The sequence below is a fragment of the Chelonoidis abingdonii genome, chromosome 7 (assembly GCF_003597395.2).
Source record: "Chelonoidis abingdonii isolate Lonesome George chromosome 7, CheloAbing_2.0, whole genome shotgun sequence".
Taxonomy (NCBI): domain Eukaryota; kingdom Metazoa; phylum Chordata; order Testudines; family Testudinidae; genus Chelonoidis; species Chelonoidis abingdonii.
In genome coordinates this window covers 72,393,206-72,408,001 of record NC_133775.1, presented here as the reverse complement: position 1 = coordinate 72,408,001, position 14,796 = coordinate 72,393,206, and the positions used below count along the sequence as shown (strand labels likewise).

The 14,796-nt window shown below is 45.4% G+C and overlaps 1 protein-coding gene across 1 annotated transcript in view; it reads right to left on the bottom strand.

Moving 5' to 3' along the window:
- DIAPH1 (diaphanous related formin 1) overlaps nucleotides 1–14,796 on the bottom strand; it is a 100,938-nt gene that overhangs the window by 6,380 nt on the left and 79,762 nt on the right. Inside the window, exons 14-15 of the mRNA XM_075068248.1 lie at nucleotides 13,196–13,260; nucleotides 11,888–12,067 (exon numbers count right to left, since the gene is read on the bottom strand). Of these exons, the coding sequence (XP_074924349.1) occupies nucleotides 11,888–12,067; nucleotides 13,196–13,260 (245 nt within the window). The remainder of the gene's footprint in view (nucleotides 1–11,887; nucleotides 12,068–13,195; nucleotides 13,261–14,796) is intronic.

Sequence of the window (14,796 nt, the reverse complement as noted above, 5' to 3'; positions counted from 1 at the left end):
CATCCCTGAAAAAAAAGTTTGTGTCTAACCTCTTATTAAAAATATCCAATGATGGAGATTCCACAACCTCCCTGCGCAATTTATTCCAGGGTGCTTAACCACCCTGACAGTTAGGAAATTTTTCCTAATGTCCAACCTAAACCTCCCTTGCTGCAATTTAAGACCACTGCTTCTTGTCCTATCCTCATCAGTTAAGAGCAACAATTTTTCTCCCTCCTCCTTGTAACAACTTTTTATGTACTTGAAAACTGTTATGTCGCCTCTGAGTTTTCTCTTTTCCAGACTAAACAAACCCAATTCTTTAAATCTTCCCTCATAAGTCATGTTTTCTAGACCTTTAATTATTTTTGTTGTTCTTTGCTGGATTTTCTCCAGTTTGTCCACATCTTTCCTTAAATGTGGTGCCCAGAACCGGATACAATACTTCAGCTGAGGCCTAATCAGCGCGGAGTAGAGCGGAATAATTACTTCTCGTGTCTTGTTTACAATACTCTTGCTAATGCATCCCAGAACGATGTTCGCTTTTTTTGCAGCTGTGTTACACTGTTGACTCATAGTTAGTTTGTGGTCCACTATGATCTCGGATCTTTTCCGCAGTACTCCTTCCTAGGCAATCATTTCCCATTTACACAGCAATCATACAGGGAGATGGGAAGCGCACAGAAAGAGAAGAACAGCATGAGGTCATCCTGCCTGTGATGCTGTATGGAATATATGGAACACTTTATGATATTGTTGATACATTATAAAATTGCAAGGAATCTGTCCAGCTAGGCCATGTGAAGTGTCTGTGAAAAATGTTAAGATTTGCTAAGTATGATAATCTTGTTTATACGTTTGTGTCACTTTTGTATTGTGAGTTATAGATATGTAGGGAACATCTATATTTCAAAACTTGTGCTGTTTCTGGGTGACACCCCTAGACAGACTAGCATCAACACTGCCTAGCCTGTTTGATGGTCCAACAAAGGTCATCACTGTACAACGAACCCATGGAAAAGCCAGGGACTACACCTTATGATTCAGCAAGGCATGCTGGGGCACGCCTATGGACAAAACTCTAAGGCTTTCCATGCCCATATGCTGTGAAGCTCATATTTGGGACAAAGGAAGTACCAGTCATGTGGAAAAAGAAAATAAAAGGCAGCCGCATCATCTCCATTTTGTCTTCATTCCTGCTTCTCTCCTCTGGAGTAACTTTTCTACAAACAAAGCTCTGAACAAGGACCGAATGACCCATCCAAGCTGTGGATGTATTCCCAAAGTACTTTCAAGCCAGCAAACTCATTGTCCTGGAGTCTCCAGAAATTTAAAGATTAATCTTTAATTAAAGATTATGTCATGTTTTAAAACCTCCAGGAATATGTCCATCCACAACTGGCAACCCTCCATACTTCTAAGAACTTGATATATGGACTTTGAAGTTTCTGTATGTATCTGAGTGCTTTATCATTTAACAACTCTCTTCTTGTTCTTTTTCCTTTATAATAAACCTTTAGTTGTAGACACTAAAGGATTGGCTAGCAGTGTGGTATTTTGGCTAAGATCCAAACAAATACTGCCCTGGTAACATGGCTGCCCCTTTGGGGTCAGAAGAACATTTTGTATATGTGAACAGAGTTTTTTAAATAACTTCTCACTGTACTGGACCTAGGTTTTGATTGGGAGCCAGAGAACTAGAATGCAATAAATGGAGCTGTGTGATTTCTTTTTTAGTTTCTCGATAACCAGCGTGGGAATCAGAAGTCCAGTTTTTGACTGGTTGGTGAATTTAACTTCAGTAGTAACCATCAGTTTGGGGAGGATCTGTTCTCCCTTTTGCAGCCTGCCCTGACCTTGGCATTTCTAGTGAGGCCTGCCCCAGGCACCCTCTAGGCCACATTGCCTCTTGAAACAAGTTAACTGGACTTTAAGCAAGGACAGAAGCTATCTTTGGCATTCACCACTAGACATACACAAGAGGCCAGAGCTCTTGCAAGCTGAGAAAGATGGATCCTTCAATCAAAACATGGGGGAGGGGGGTTAAGTCAAGTCTCTGGAGCTGAAATATAGGTGATAAACATGCTTACATAAGAATATAAGAATGGCCGTACTGGGTCAGACCAAAGGTCTATCTAGCCCAGTATCTGTCTACCGGCAGTTACCAAGGCCAGGTGCCCCAGAGGGAGTGAAGCTAACAGGCAAGTGATCTCTCTCCTGCCATCCATCTCCATTCTCTGACAAACAGTGGCTAGGGACACCATTCCTTACCCATCCTGGCTAATAGCCATTTATGGACTTAACCACCATGAATTTATCCAGGTCTCTTTTAAACGCTGTTATAGTCCTAGCTTTCACAACTCCTCAGGTAAGGAGCTCCACAGTTGACTGTGAACTGTGTGAGAGAACTCTTATATTGTTTTAAACTGCTGCTATAATTTCACTGTTGGACCCCTAGTCTTGTTTATGGGAATAAGTAAATAACTTTCCTTATTTCTTTCTCCATGATTTTATGTACCTCTATCATATCCCCCCTTAGTCTCCTCTTTTCCAAGCTGAAAAGTCCTAGCCTCATAATCTTTCCTCATATGGGACCTATTCCAACCCCCTAATCATTTTAGTTGCCCTTTTCTGAACCTTTCTAGTGCCAGTATATCTTTTTTGAGGTGAGGAGACCACATCTGTACACAGTATTCGAGATGTGGGCGTACCATGGATTTATATAAGGGCAATAACATTCTCAGTCTTATTCTCTATCCCCTTTTTAATGGTTCCTAACATCCTGTTTGCTTTTTTGACCCCCTCTGCACACTGCGTGGACATCTTCAGAGAACTATCCATGACAACTCCAAGATCCCTTTCCTGACTCGCTGTAGCTAAATTAGCCCCCATCATATTGTATGTACCGTTGGGGTTATTTTTTCCAATGTGTATTACTTTACATTTACCCACATTAAGATCTTTCACCTAAGACAAGGGAAGCCGGCACTTTGTACTTTTGTAAAAGGTCCTGACTGAAGGAAAATCAGCCATGACTAGGAAGAAGAATGAGAGAAACCATCTTGAACCGACCCTGTATCTTGCTAGATTAAATTTTAGACTTTTAGATGCGTTTTCACTTTTATTTGCCTATAACCCTTTCTAACTTTATTCATTTTACTTAGCATCACTTAACCTATGTCCTATTGTTAATAAAGTTGTTTTATTTTCCTATAAAACAACTCACTGCAGTGCTTAAAGGGAAGGGTGCAGTGGCCCCAGTTAATAAGCTGTGATGTGTTTTTGTCTCTTTAAGAGGAATAAACAAATCACATTATTTATCTGAACTGTCCAGGAGATGGCTGGACATTGCAGGGCACACGGTTTTGGGGAAATTCGGGACTGGAAGTGTGTTGGGGTCACCCTGCTGGTTGCAACCAAGGCTGGTAGAAGCCAGAGTGGGGCTGCAGACAGATTGCTGGGGCCAGAGCTGCTGACCCAGGGCTGTCTAGCACACAGACAATCAGGGTGTGACTTGCACACTGGTAGGCTGGTTGTGAGAGCCCAGGTTGGCAGCTACAACAGCAAAGCATTGTAAGGCACCAAGGTTACAGATGATAATCTCCCACTGGTCTGGACTGTACACTAATTGTGACACCCTGTGACAAAATAACCACTTAATCATTTTGGTCCTCAGTTCCCTATCTCTATCTGTAATATGAGGATGTGACACACTGTACCTCAAAGTAGCACTCTGGAACCCCCATATTCTCCACTGTTATATGATTATGATATGTTCTGTACAATGCTTGCCTTTTGAAGTATCATTTTAAAAGTCTTGATCTGTTGAACCTTAATATCTTGTTGAATTGTATGTACTATCATTGTATGTGAAATTATGAAGCATTGTTATATGTGTCACTGAAATATGTTGAGAGGTTGGGAGACAACCACAGCTGGCCTTTCAATAATGACAAAGGGGCAATCATCATGGGCCAGATGGGCATTAATGGCCCATTAAGAAGAATCCACTCTCGCAGGAGCTCCTTGGAGGGCACATACACAATGAGGGCTGCCTGACCCCACAGTCACAGCAAGGATCTGTCTGGCAGCTGAAAGAAAGTATAGAAGTGACAATCACTTGGTCTCTCTCCTCCCCCATCTCAACATCTGGAAGATTGTTTGGAAGATTGGTTCCCAGCTGGGAAGAGGATCCTGCTTATGTAATCATCTAGATGCCTGTATCATCTATTAGGGTGAAAAAACTGCTTGATTCAGATCTTGCTCAGTCTGTAGAATTTAGACTGCAAGTTCATTCTTACTTCTCATGTAATCAACTCTGATTGCTATGCCTGCTACTTATGGTCACTTAAAATCTATCTTTCTGTCGTTAACAAATCTGTTTTCATATTTTACCTAAATCAGTGTGTTTTTGGTTGAAGTGCTTGGGGAATCTCACCTAAGATTACAAAAGGCTGGTGCATGTCCACTTTTCTCTGTTGACGTGATTAATGAGCTTGCACTGACCAAGGGAGTCTTGAGCAGTTGTAAAATGGCATATTTCTGGGGTGCAAGGCTGGGAACTGGGGTGATTGGCTGGTACCTCTATCAGTATGATTCATGAGTGGCTCAGGGAGCATTCATGCAATTTAGCTGCATGTGGGGCTCCACATGCTGATGGCTGAGTGATCACAGCACCTGCAGGGGTTTGCTGATTGTCACTGGCATAGCTTTGTGAAAGACAGCCCAGGCTGGAGAGTTAAGGGGGAACAGTAATCCCACAGTTCCAGGCTGTACCCTGGGGATTCCGTTATAGACGATAATACTTTCCTCCTTCCCCGGCTAAATCCATTAGCCTGTGTGGGATGCTCAGGTACTCTGGTGACAGAGAAATATAAAAAAGCCTTCAAAATAGACAATGGAATCTTCAGCAGCCTCCAGCTCCATGGCAGACACATGAGAGGTAAAGAATAATACACTAACACCAGGCAGGATCACAGGGTGGAGCTGGTGCTCACGGAATGATCCTTAACAGAAGGTGGCTGCTGCCTCTATACACCATATTTATCTTAGACATTAACCTTAGGAGATTCTTTATCTTTCTGTAGACTTGAAAAAAAGGATTGAACTGTTGAGGGCCTTCTGGAGCTACATGGAAAGAGGAAGCCACCTTGGGGAAGAAATAGGAAACTGCTCGATGGGCTGATGTAAACACAAGAGAAGATTCCAGAAAACCAGCTAATGAAGCTTCCCCACTCTCAGTGAAGGAGATGGCAAGTAGCAAAACAGTTTTCAAAGTGAAACACCTCTCTAAGACCTACTTTGTTGATTCAAAAGAAGCATTTCAGTTGAGTATGTGTTTAGGAACTGTTTCAAGTCCCAAACCTATAGACTCATAGACTTTAAGGTCAGAAGGGACCATTATTATCATTTAGTCCAGAGATTGGCAACCTATGGCATGCGAGCCAAATTTTAATGGCACGTAGCTGCCTGCTGGGACTCCGTATGTCATTAAAAATCCTGCCGATGCGGCAAACCACCGGGTCTGCGGTCTCGAGCTGGAGCGCCGGCTGAGCACAGCAAGCCACTGGCCCCTTCCCCGCATTCCTCCAGAGCCCTGCTGCCGCGCGCGCAGCGCTCTGGGAGCTGGGGCTACGTGCTCCCGCAGGGCAGTGTTTGGCTCCATGGAGAGCTAAAGACGCTCCCGCTCATCCAGCGCCCTGCTGTTGTGCGCACATTGCTCTGAGGGGAGGAGAGGGGAGGGGCTGGGCTGTACGCATGGCAGCGACAGGGCTCCAGATGGGCGGGCAGCCTCATAGTAAGTGGGTCGGGGGGGGTTGGGTAAGGGGTGGGGGGCAGTCAAGGGACAGGAAGCAGGTTGGGTTAAATGGGGGGGTGGTTAGGGGCAGGGGTCTCTGGAGGGGGCAGTCAGGGAGCAGAGGGTGGTTGGATGGGGCATGGGAGTCCCGGGGTCTGTTTGGGGGGTGGATAGGGGTCAGGGCAGTCAGGGAACAGGGAGCAAGGAGGGTCCTGGGGGAGCAGTTGGGTGGGGGAGTCTCTGGATGGGGTGGTCAGGGGACAAGGAGCTGGGGGGGTTGGATGAGTCGGGAGTTCTGGGGGAACTGTCAGGAGGCAGGGGTATGGAGACGGACTGGGGCAGGCAGGGAGCAGGGGGGTGTTGTATGGGTCCAGAGTTCTGGGGGTCCTGTCAGGGGGCGGGGAGCCGTTAGATAGGCATGGGAGTCCAGGGGGTTCTGTCTGGGTGCGGGGGTGTGGATAAGGGTCGGGGCAGTCAAGGGACAGGTAGGGGGTAGGTCCTAGGGGGGAAGTCAGGGGACAAGAGGCAGGGAGGCATAGATAGGGGGTGGGGTCCCAGGAGGGGGTAGTCGGGACAAGGAGTGGTGGGAGGTTGAGGGTTCTGGGGAGGGCAGTCACCCAGTCCTCTGCCCTGAGCCCTGCACCCCCACACACCCCCCAGGCCCCTGCCCTGAGCCCTGTACCACCCTGCCCTCTGTTGACTCCTTCATCCCCCCATAACCCCAGCCCTGATTCTGGCACCAACACACATACCCAGCCCCCCTACCTTGACACCTGCACCCCCTCACATGCCCCCAGCCCTCTGCCCTGACTCTTGCACCCTCCATATCCCCAGGTCCCCCATCCCATGCACCCCGCACATCTCCACCCCCACCCTGAGCACCAAACAGGAGTCACATTCCCACCTGCACCCCTCACACCAAATGGGAGCTGCCCAGGTAAGTGCCCCACACCCAAATCTCCTGCCCCAACCCTGAGCCCTCTCCTTCATTCTAGCTCCTGGCCAGACCCTTCACCCCCAGCCCTGTGCTCAGTGCACTCCTACCCTCAGCTCAGTGCAGAGAGAGGAAGAGAATGGGCCAGAACCAGGGAGAAGGTAGGTACCCACTGTATGTGGGCAGGGCCGGGACCCCAGACCGGCAGCAGGCTGAGCGGGTCCGGCAACTGGGATTTCGGCTGGCAGGAGCCGGCGGATGGAACCCCTGAGCAACGGTGGGCTGAGCCGCTCAGTCCACAGCCAGTCTGGGGTCCCTGCTGCCGGCCCTGCACAGTCCATTGCCAGTCTGGGGTTCTGGCTATCAGACTCTTCCTAGCTGGGGTCCCGGTCGCAGGCCCCACTCAGCCCACTGCCAGCCTAAGTGAACAGAACCCCAGACCAGCAGTAGGCTGAGCAGGCCGGTGGCATAAGATCAACATTTTAATTTAATTTAATTTAATGAAGCTTCTTAAACATTTGGAAAACCTTGTTTATTTTACAATACAAGACTAGTTTGTTATATTATATATAGACTTGTAGAGAGAGACCTTCTAAAAACCATTAAAATGTATGACCGGCACGCAAAACCTTAAATTAGAGTGAATAAATGAAGACTCGGCACACTACTTCTGAAAGGTTGCCGACCCCGATCTAGTCTGACCTCCTGCACAATGCAGGCCACAGAATCTCACCCATCCACTTCAGTAACAAACCTCTAACCTATGTTAGACCCATCCTCCCTGATTGAACTAAACGTGTTATCTCTAGCCTGCTTCTTGCTTGCATATATATATATCTGCCCCTGGAAACTTCCAATACGTGCATCCGACGAAGTGGGTATTCACCCATGAAAGCTCATGCTACAATACATCTGTTAGTCTATAAGGCGACAGGACTCTTAGCCTGGATCTTAAAAGCAGCAAACACGGCTACCCCTCTGATAACTGAATATGTTGAACAGTACTGGTTCCACTAGAGATCATCGGGGGACACTGCTATTTACCTCTCTCCATTCTGAAAACTGACTATTTATTCCTACACTTTGTCTCCTGTCTTTTAACCAGTTACTGATCCATGAGATGACATTCCCTCTTATCTCATGACTGCTTACTTTGCTTAAGAGCCTTTGGTGAGGGATCTTGTCAAAGGCTTTCTGGAAGTCCAATACACTATATTCAGTGGATGACCCTGGTTTATATATTTGTTGATCTCTTCACAGAATTCTAATAGATTGGTGAGGCATGATTACCCTTTACAGAAGTCATGTTGTTTCTCCCCCAAAAAATCATGTTCATTTATGTGTCTGAAACTATAGTAAAGAACAGAATTATTAATCAACTTGCCTGGTACTGAAGTTAGCTTTACTGATCTGTAATTGCCAGGATTGCCTCCAGAGCTTTTTAAAAAGTTGACGTCATATTAGCTATCCTCCAAGTCATCTGATACAGAGGCTTTTTTAAGTGACAGGTTATATACTACACTTAGTAGTTCTGCAATTTCATATTTGAGTTCTTTCAGAACTCTTGAGTGAATACCATCTAGTCCTGGTGACTTACTACTGTTTAATTTATCAATGCATTCCAAAACTTCTTTTACTGACACCACCACCTGGGACAGAGTTCCTCAGATTTGTCACATAAAAAGAAAGCCTCATGTGTGGGAATTCCCTCACATCCTCTGCAGTGACGAATGATGCAAAGAATTCATTTAGCTTCTCCACAATGGATTTATCTTCCTTGAATGTTCCTTTTGCACTTTTATTCATCCAGGGGTCCAACTGATTGTTTGGTAGGCTTCTTTGCTGTTACTTTTTAAATCTTGCTAGTTGTTCTTCAAATTCTTTTTTGGCTTGCCTAATTACACTTTTACACTTGACTTGCCAGAGTTTACGGTCCTTTCTATTTTCCTCAGTAGGATTTGACTTTCAATTTTTCAAAGATGCCTTTTTGCCTCTAATAGCCTCTTTTTCTCCGTCATTTAGCCATAGTGGCATTTTTTTTTGTTCTCTTATGTTTTTTAATTTGGGGTATATATTTAATTTGAGCTTCTATCACACTGTTTTTAGAAAGTTTCCATGCAGCTTGCAGTCATTTCACTCTTGTGACTGTTTGTTTTTATTTCTGTTTAGCTAGCTTCCTCATTTTTGTGTAGTTCCCCCACTTTTGAAGTTAAATGCTAGTGCAGTGGGCTTCTTTGGTATCCCACCCAAAGAATGTTAAATTTAATTACATTATGGTTGTTATTACCGAGTGGTTCAGCTATATTCATCTCTTGAACCTGATCCTGTGTTCCACTTAGGACTAAATCAAGAATTGCCTCTCCTTTTTTGGGTTCCAGGACTATTCCAAGAAGCAGTCACTAATCATGTCTAGAAATTTTATCTCTGTATCCCATCTTGAGGTGACATATACACAGTTAATATAGGGATAGCAGAAATCTCCCATTATTACTGAGTTTTCTATTTTTGAAGCCTCTCTAACCTCCCAGAGTACTCCACAATCACCATCATGGTCAGATGGCTGGCAGTATATTCCCACTGCTGTACTCTTATTATTCAAGCATGGAATTTCTGTCCAAAGATATTCTATGGTACCATTTGTTTCATTTAAAATTTTTTACTATATTTTTTTCCCCTACGTATAGTACTACTCCCTTAGGAACAAGACCTACTCTGTCATTCCTCTATTTTGTACCTTGGTATTACTGTGTCCCATTGATTATCATCATTCCACCAAGTTTCTGTGATGCCTGTTATATCAATATCCTCATTTAATACCAGTTCATCCATCTTAGTATTTAAACGTTTGCCTTTGTATACAAGCACTTACAGAATTTGTTACTATTTAGTTGTCCGCCTTCATGTGATGTAATTGAATGGGACTCTCATCTGTTTCTCTTCAGCTCCTACCTGTACTTTATCAACTTCTATCCTCTCCTCTTTATTAGGATATAGGAATCCCTGTTAATAGATCTTCCCCTATGGGATTTCTCTGTCTGAACCATGTGCTCCTCCGCACCTGTCAGCTTTTGCCCAGCCCTCAGTTTAAAAACTCCTCTATGACCTTTTTAATTGTCCATGTCAGCAATCTGGTTCCATTTTGATTTAGGTGGAGCCCATCCTTCCTGTATAGGCTCCTTCTTTCCCAAAATGTTCCCCAGTTCCTAATAAACCTAAATCCCTCCTCCCTACACTCTCGCTTTAACCACCATTGAGACCCTGCAGTTCTGCCTTTCTAACTGGCCTTGTGTATGAAACTGGAAGCATTTCAGAGAATGCAGCCGAGGTCCTGGACTTTAATCTCTTACTTAGTAGCCTAAATTGGGTCACCAGGACCTCTCTCCTACTTTTCCCTATGTCACTGTCACCTGACCGCCGGCTCCTCTCCAGCACTGGCAGATAATCTGTCTAGGTGTTTCGAGAGATCTGCAACCTTCATAGAATCACAGAGTATCAGGATTAGAAGGGACCTCAGGAGGTCATCTAGTCCAACCCCCTGCTCAAAGCAGGACCAATCCCCAGACAGATTTTTACCCCAGATCCCTAAATGGCCCCCTCAAGCATTGAACTCACGACCCTGGGTAGCAGGGCCAATGCTCAAACTACTGAGCTATCCCTCCCCTCCACTTTCCCAACAGGCAGGCAATTTATCATGTGGTTCTCCCAGTCATCACAAACCCAACTATCTATATTTGTAATGATCAAATCACCCATCGCTATCATCCGTCTCTTCCTAATAGTTGAGGTTACCTCCCCTGGAGGGGTATCCTTAATGTGAGACGCTACCACGACATCATCTCAAAGGAGGGTCCGAACTATGAGATTGTTTCCCTCCGCTCCAGTTTACTGTTCTCCTTCCCCAAGACTTTCATCCTCCTCAACAGCGCAGAGGCTGTCAGACTGGGGGTACAACCGCTCTACTGTGTCCTGGAAAGTCTCATCTGTGTACACCTCCATCTCCCTTAGCTTCTCCAGTTCACCTACTCTGGTCTCAAGAGCTGGTGCCTGGTATCTGAGGATCATGAGCTGCTTGCACCAAGTGCACACATACACCACCTGCCCAGAAGGCAGGTAGTCATACATCCTGCATTCAGTGCAATAAACTGGACAGCCAGACCCTGCTGCTAGACTTCTGCCTGCATTTTTTTACTCCTGTTGCCCTTTTTTGTTTGTTTGTGTTTGTTTTTTTTTTAAAGGGTAGAATTTTCTGCAATATTTTAGGAAGACTATATGTGCTTCACTTTCCCTCAGTACTTTGCACTGCTACACCGTGGAACAAAAGGGTAAATTAAGTCTGCTCTTGGAGCAGAGCAGGACACATGAGGTGTGTATGCCACCTAACTGTCTGGGTGAAATGAATGGGTCATTAAAGCATTGGTTAAAACCGAACCAATTCAGAGAGACAATGCAAGTGCCAAATCTGAACACTTAACAGCTGCAAGCTTTGTCAGGAAGGGAATGTGAACACAGCGTGGCTCTGCCTGAACAAAGAACTGAGAGCTGACAGGAAGGAGAGGAGAGTTGGATTTTTGAAGCAGCTCAACTGCTCTCACCTGGCATGGACAGAGAGAAAGAGATTGACAGGAATGGAGTCCATAGCAGCTTGGCTAGCTGATTGCTCTGGCTTGGCCAGATGGACTACGTCTTAACCTTTATTTCTGTATGCTAACTTAAGAACTTCCAGTGCTGCATCTCTGCATATACCAAGTGTCCCTGCAAATACTTGCTGAGGTGAATGGGACCCTGCAGAGTGTACAAGTCTCTGACCAGGAGTCTCTCTCAACTGGACTCGCTGAGCAGAGCTCACTATGTGGAACAGGGGTTCTAGAGTCGAGGTTGAATCTTGGGGGTGTTGAGGCCATGTGGCCTACTCTGAAGGAAGAGTGAAACCCCTTGACGGTATGCTACACAGAAGAGGTTTGTCCTAGGGACTGTTCAAAAGGTGGAAAGTAGTTCACATCCTGTGGATCTGTGAAAATTCCCCCATTTCCCGCCCCTCATATGCCAGCCTGAATGTTTCCTCTGCCCTGTTGACAGATAGAATTCTCCAGGGTGCTGCAGGCTGTTTAGCAAGATGGCAGTGCTCTCCCAGGTACTGTAGCCCATATCCCCAACCCAGATCTCAGCTTGAACATTACCTGGTTGTTCTTCTCGGAGACTTCATCTTCCAGACTCTGCTTCTCTACGGTAATTTGTTGTTTCTCCTTGTCCAGGAATTGCTTCTCTGCATCTAAATCCAGGAGTTTCTGTTCAAAGTCACTTTCCATCTTCTTCATTTCAACCTGAAGCTCATGCCGTGCAGTCAGTTCTGAGTCCAGCTGCGGGACAATGTGCATTATGGGTTAGGACAGGGGTGGCCAACCTGTGGCTCTGGAGCCACATGCAGCTCTTCAGAAGTTAATATGTGGCTCTGTGTATAGGCACTGACTCTGGGGCTGGAGCTACAGGCACCAACTTTCCAATGTGCCAGAGAGTGCTCACTGCTCAACCCCTGGGTCTGCCATAGGCCCTGCCCCCACTCCACCCCTTCCTGCCCCGTCCCCTGAGCCTGCCATGCCCTCACTCTTTCCCCCTCCCCCCATAGAGCCTCCTGCATGCCACGAAACAGCTGATCGGGAGGTGCGGGGAGGGAGAGGGAGGCACTGATCAAGCAGGGCTGCCGGTGGAAGGGAGGCACTGGGAGCGGGGGGGCAGGACCTGATGGGGGGCTGCTGACGTATTACTGTGGCTCTTTGGCAATGTCCATTGATAAATTCTGGCTCCTTCTCTGGCTCAAGTTGGCCACCCCTCGGTTAGGAGATTATGTGCATGAGACAATTACTTCCTCTTGCTTTCCCTCCAGTCTTCTCAAAGTGCAGAACTACCCTCAACATACAGACATTCCTCACAATCCAAAAGGCCAAGGAGAACAGGGAAGAATTTCCTAGCCTCCAATCTGATAGTCACAGGCCCTCGGACAGAGTCTCCAAGTGAAGGAGTCCATATTTACACTAAAATGCACAAAAATAAACTCTTCAAACAGAGAAAATGCATTACAAATTCTTGGCACTGTCTGAAGGCAGCTGTTTTCATGGCTTTGACAAGAGGTGAACCTTTTAATTACATTCAATCACAGCTTCAATTAATGCCTATCAGGCAGGACCTGCAGATGACTGTCAGACTGATTGAAAGGACAAGAAGCGTGTGGGCCAACATGCCCAGCAGCACAGACCTGAACACTATCTCCCCTCAATGTAACAACTACATCCTTTTTTAAATTAAAAAGTAAACATGTAGCTCTTCCCCAGAGATAAAGGTCAAACGCAGAGCTCAGTGGTTATTAACCATAGCTCTGCTGCATGGAACTAATGGAAGGCCCTGTCTGATGGCACCTGCAGCCCAATCTCTAATCACAGTGCTCAGGGGCCTATACCACACCCCATCTCCTCCCACCCACAGCCAAACACCTTTTTCTCCAGCTCCACTGCTTTGGCCTCACTTTTCTCCACCTTCGTTTGATCAATCAAGTTATCTACAAAAAGGGAAAACACAATTAGGCACCACATAATAGTGTCCAAAATTATTCCTTCTCCCCTTCCCCCACAATGCACATAACCCTTACATGCCCCTGCTAGAGACAGTCCTCCGACCCCCAATACCACTTTCCCCAGTGCAGTACTCAGTCTCAGCTGGAGCTTACCACACACAATCTTGCAACACAATCTGTATAGCACTCTCTGCTGAAGACAGACCTTTCTTTTTACTCAGTCTGGTACACAAAACAAAAACCAATTATCTACCTGTCCTGTAACCATTGTTCTTTAAGATGTGTGTGAAGACGTGTATTCCACTCAAGTGTGTGTGCACCAGATAGCTTCCTTAACAGTACCTATCAGGGTGGCACTTGCCTCATAGCCCCTCCCATTGTATTTAAAGGTGGTCCTACTATGACCTCCCTCAGTTCCTTTGCACCAGACTCTCAGATGGAGAGACTGACACAGAGGGGTCGGAGGGTGGGAATACATGTCTGCACTGATACCTCAAACAACAGTTACAGTACAGGCAATAACTATTTTTTCCCCCTCTTTGAGTGGTTGCAGACATGTATTCCATTCAGGTGACTCTCAATCAGTAAAATAATGGAGATGGGGCTCGGAGTCCACTTAAATAACAACCGCAGAACAGCCCTTCCAAAGTCTACATCAATCTAGACACAGTTGTAATTGCGTAGAGAGAAGTTATCAGTGGGGTTCACAGTCAAGCTAGAAGGGTATATCAAGAAGGGTCCCATAGGGATCAATGCTGGGTCCAGTTCTGTTCAATATCTTCATCAATGATTTAGATAATGGCACAGAAAGTACACTTTTACAGTCTGTGGATGATACCAAGCTGAGAAGGGCTGCAAGTGCTTTAGAGGCTAGGATTAAAATTCAAAATGATCTGGACAAACTGGAGAAATAGTCTGAAATAAATAGGATGAAATTCAATAAGGACAAATGCAAAGTACTCAACGTAGGAAGGAACAATCAGTTACACACACAAAAGATAGCAAATAACTGCCTGGAAAGGAATAATGAAGAAAGGGTTCTAGGAGTGATAGTGGATCAAAAGCTAAATATGAGTCATTAGTGTAACATTGTAGCAAAGAAAGTAAACATTATTCTAGGATGCATTAGCAGGAATGTTGTAAGCAAGACACAAGAAGTAATTCTTCCGCTCTACTCTACGTTGATTAGGCCTCAACTAGAGTATTATGTTCAGTTCTGGTTGCCACATTTCAGGAAAGATATGGACAAATTGGCAAAAGTCCAAAGAAGAACAACAAAAACAATTAAAGGTCTGGAAAATATGACTTATGAGGGAAGATTGAAAAAATTGGGTTTGTTTAGTATGGAGAAGAGAAAACTCAGAGGGGACATAACAGTTTTCAAGTACATAAAAGACTGTTATAAGGAGGAGGGAGAAAAATTGTTCTCCTTAACCTCTGAGGATAGGACAAAAGGCAATGGGCTTAAATTGCAGCAAGGGCAGTTTAGGTTGGACATTAGGGAAAACTTCATAACTGTCA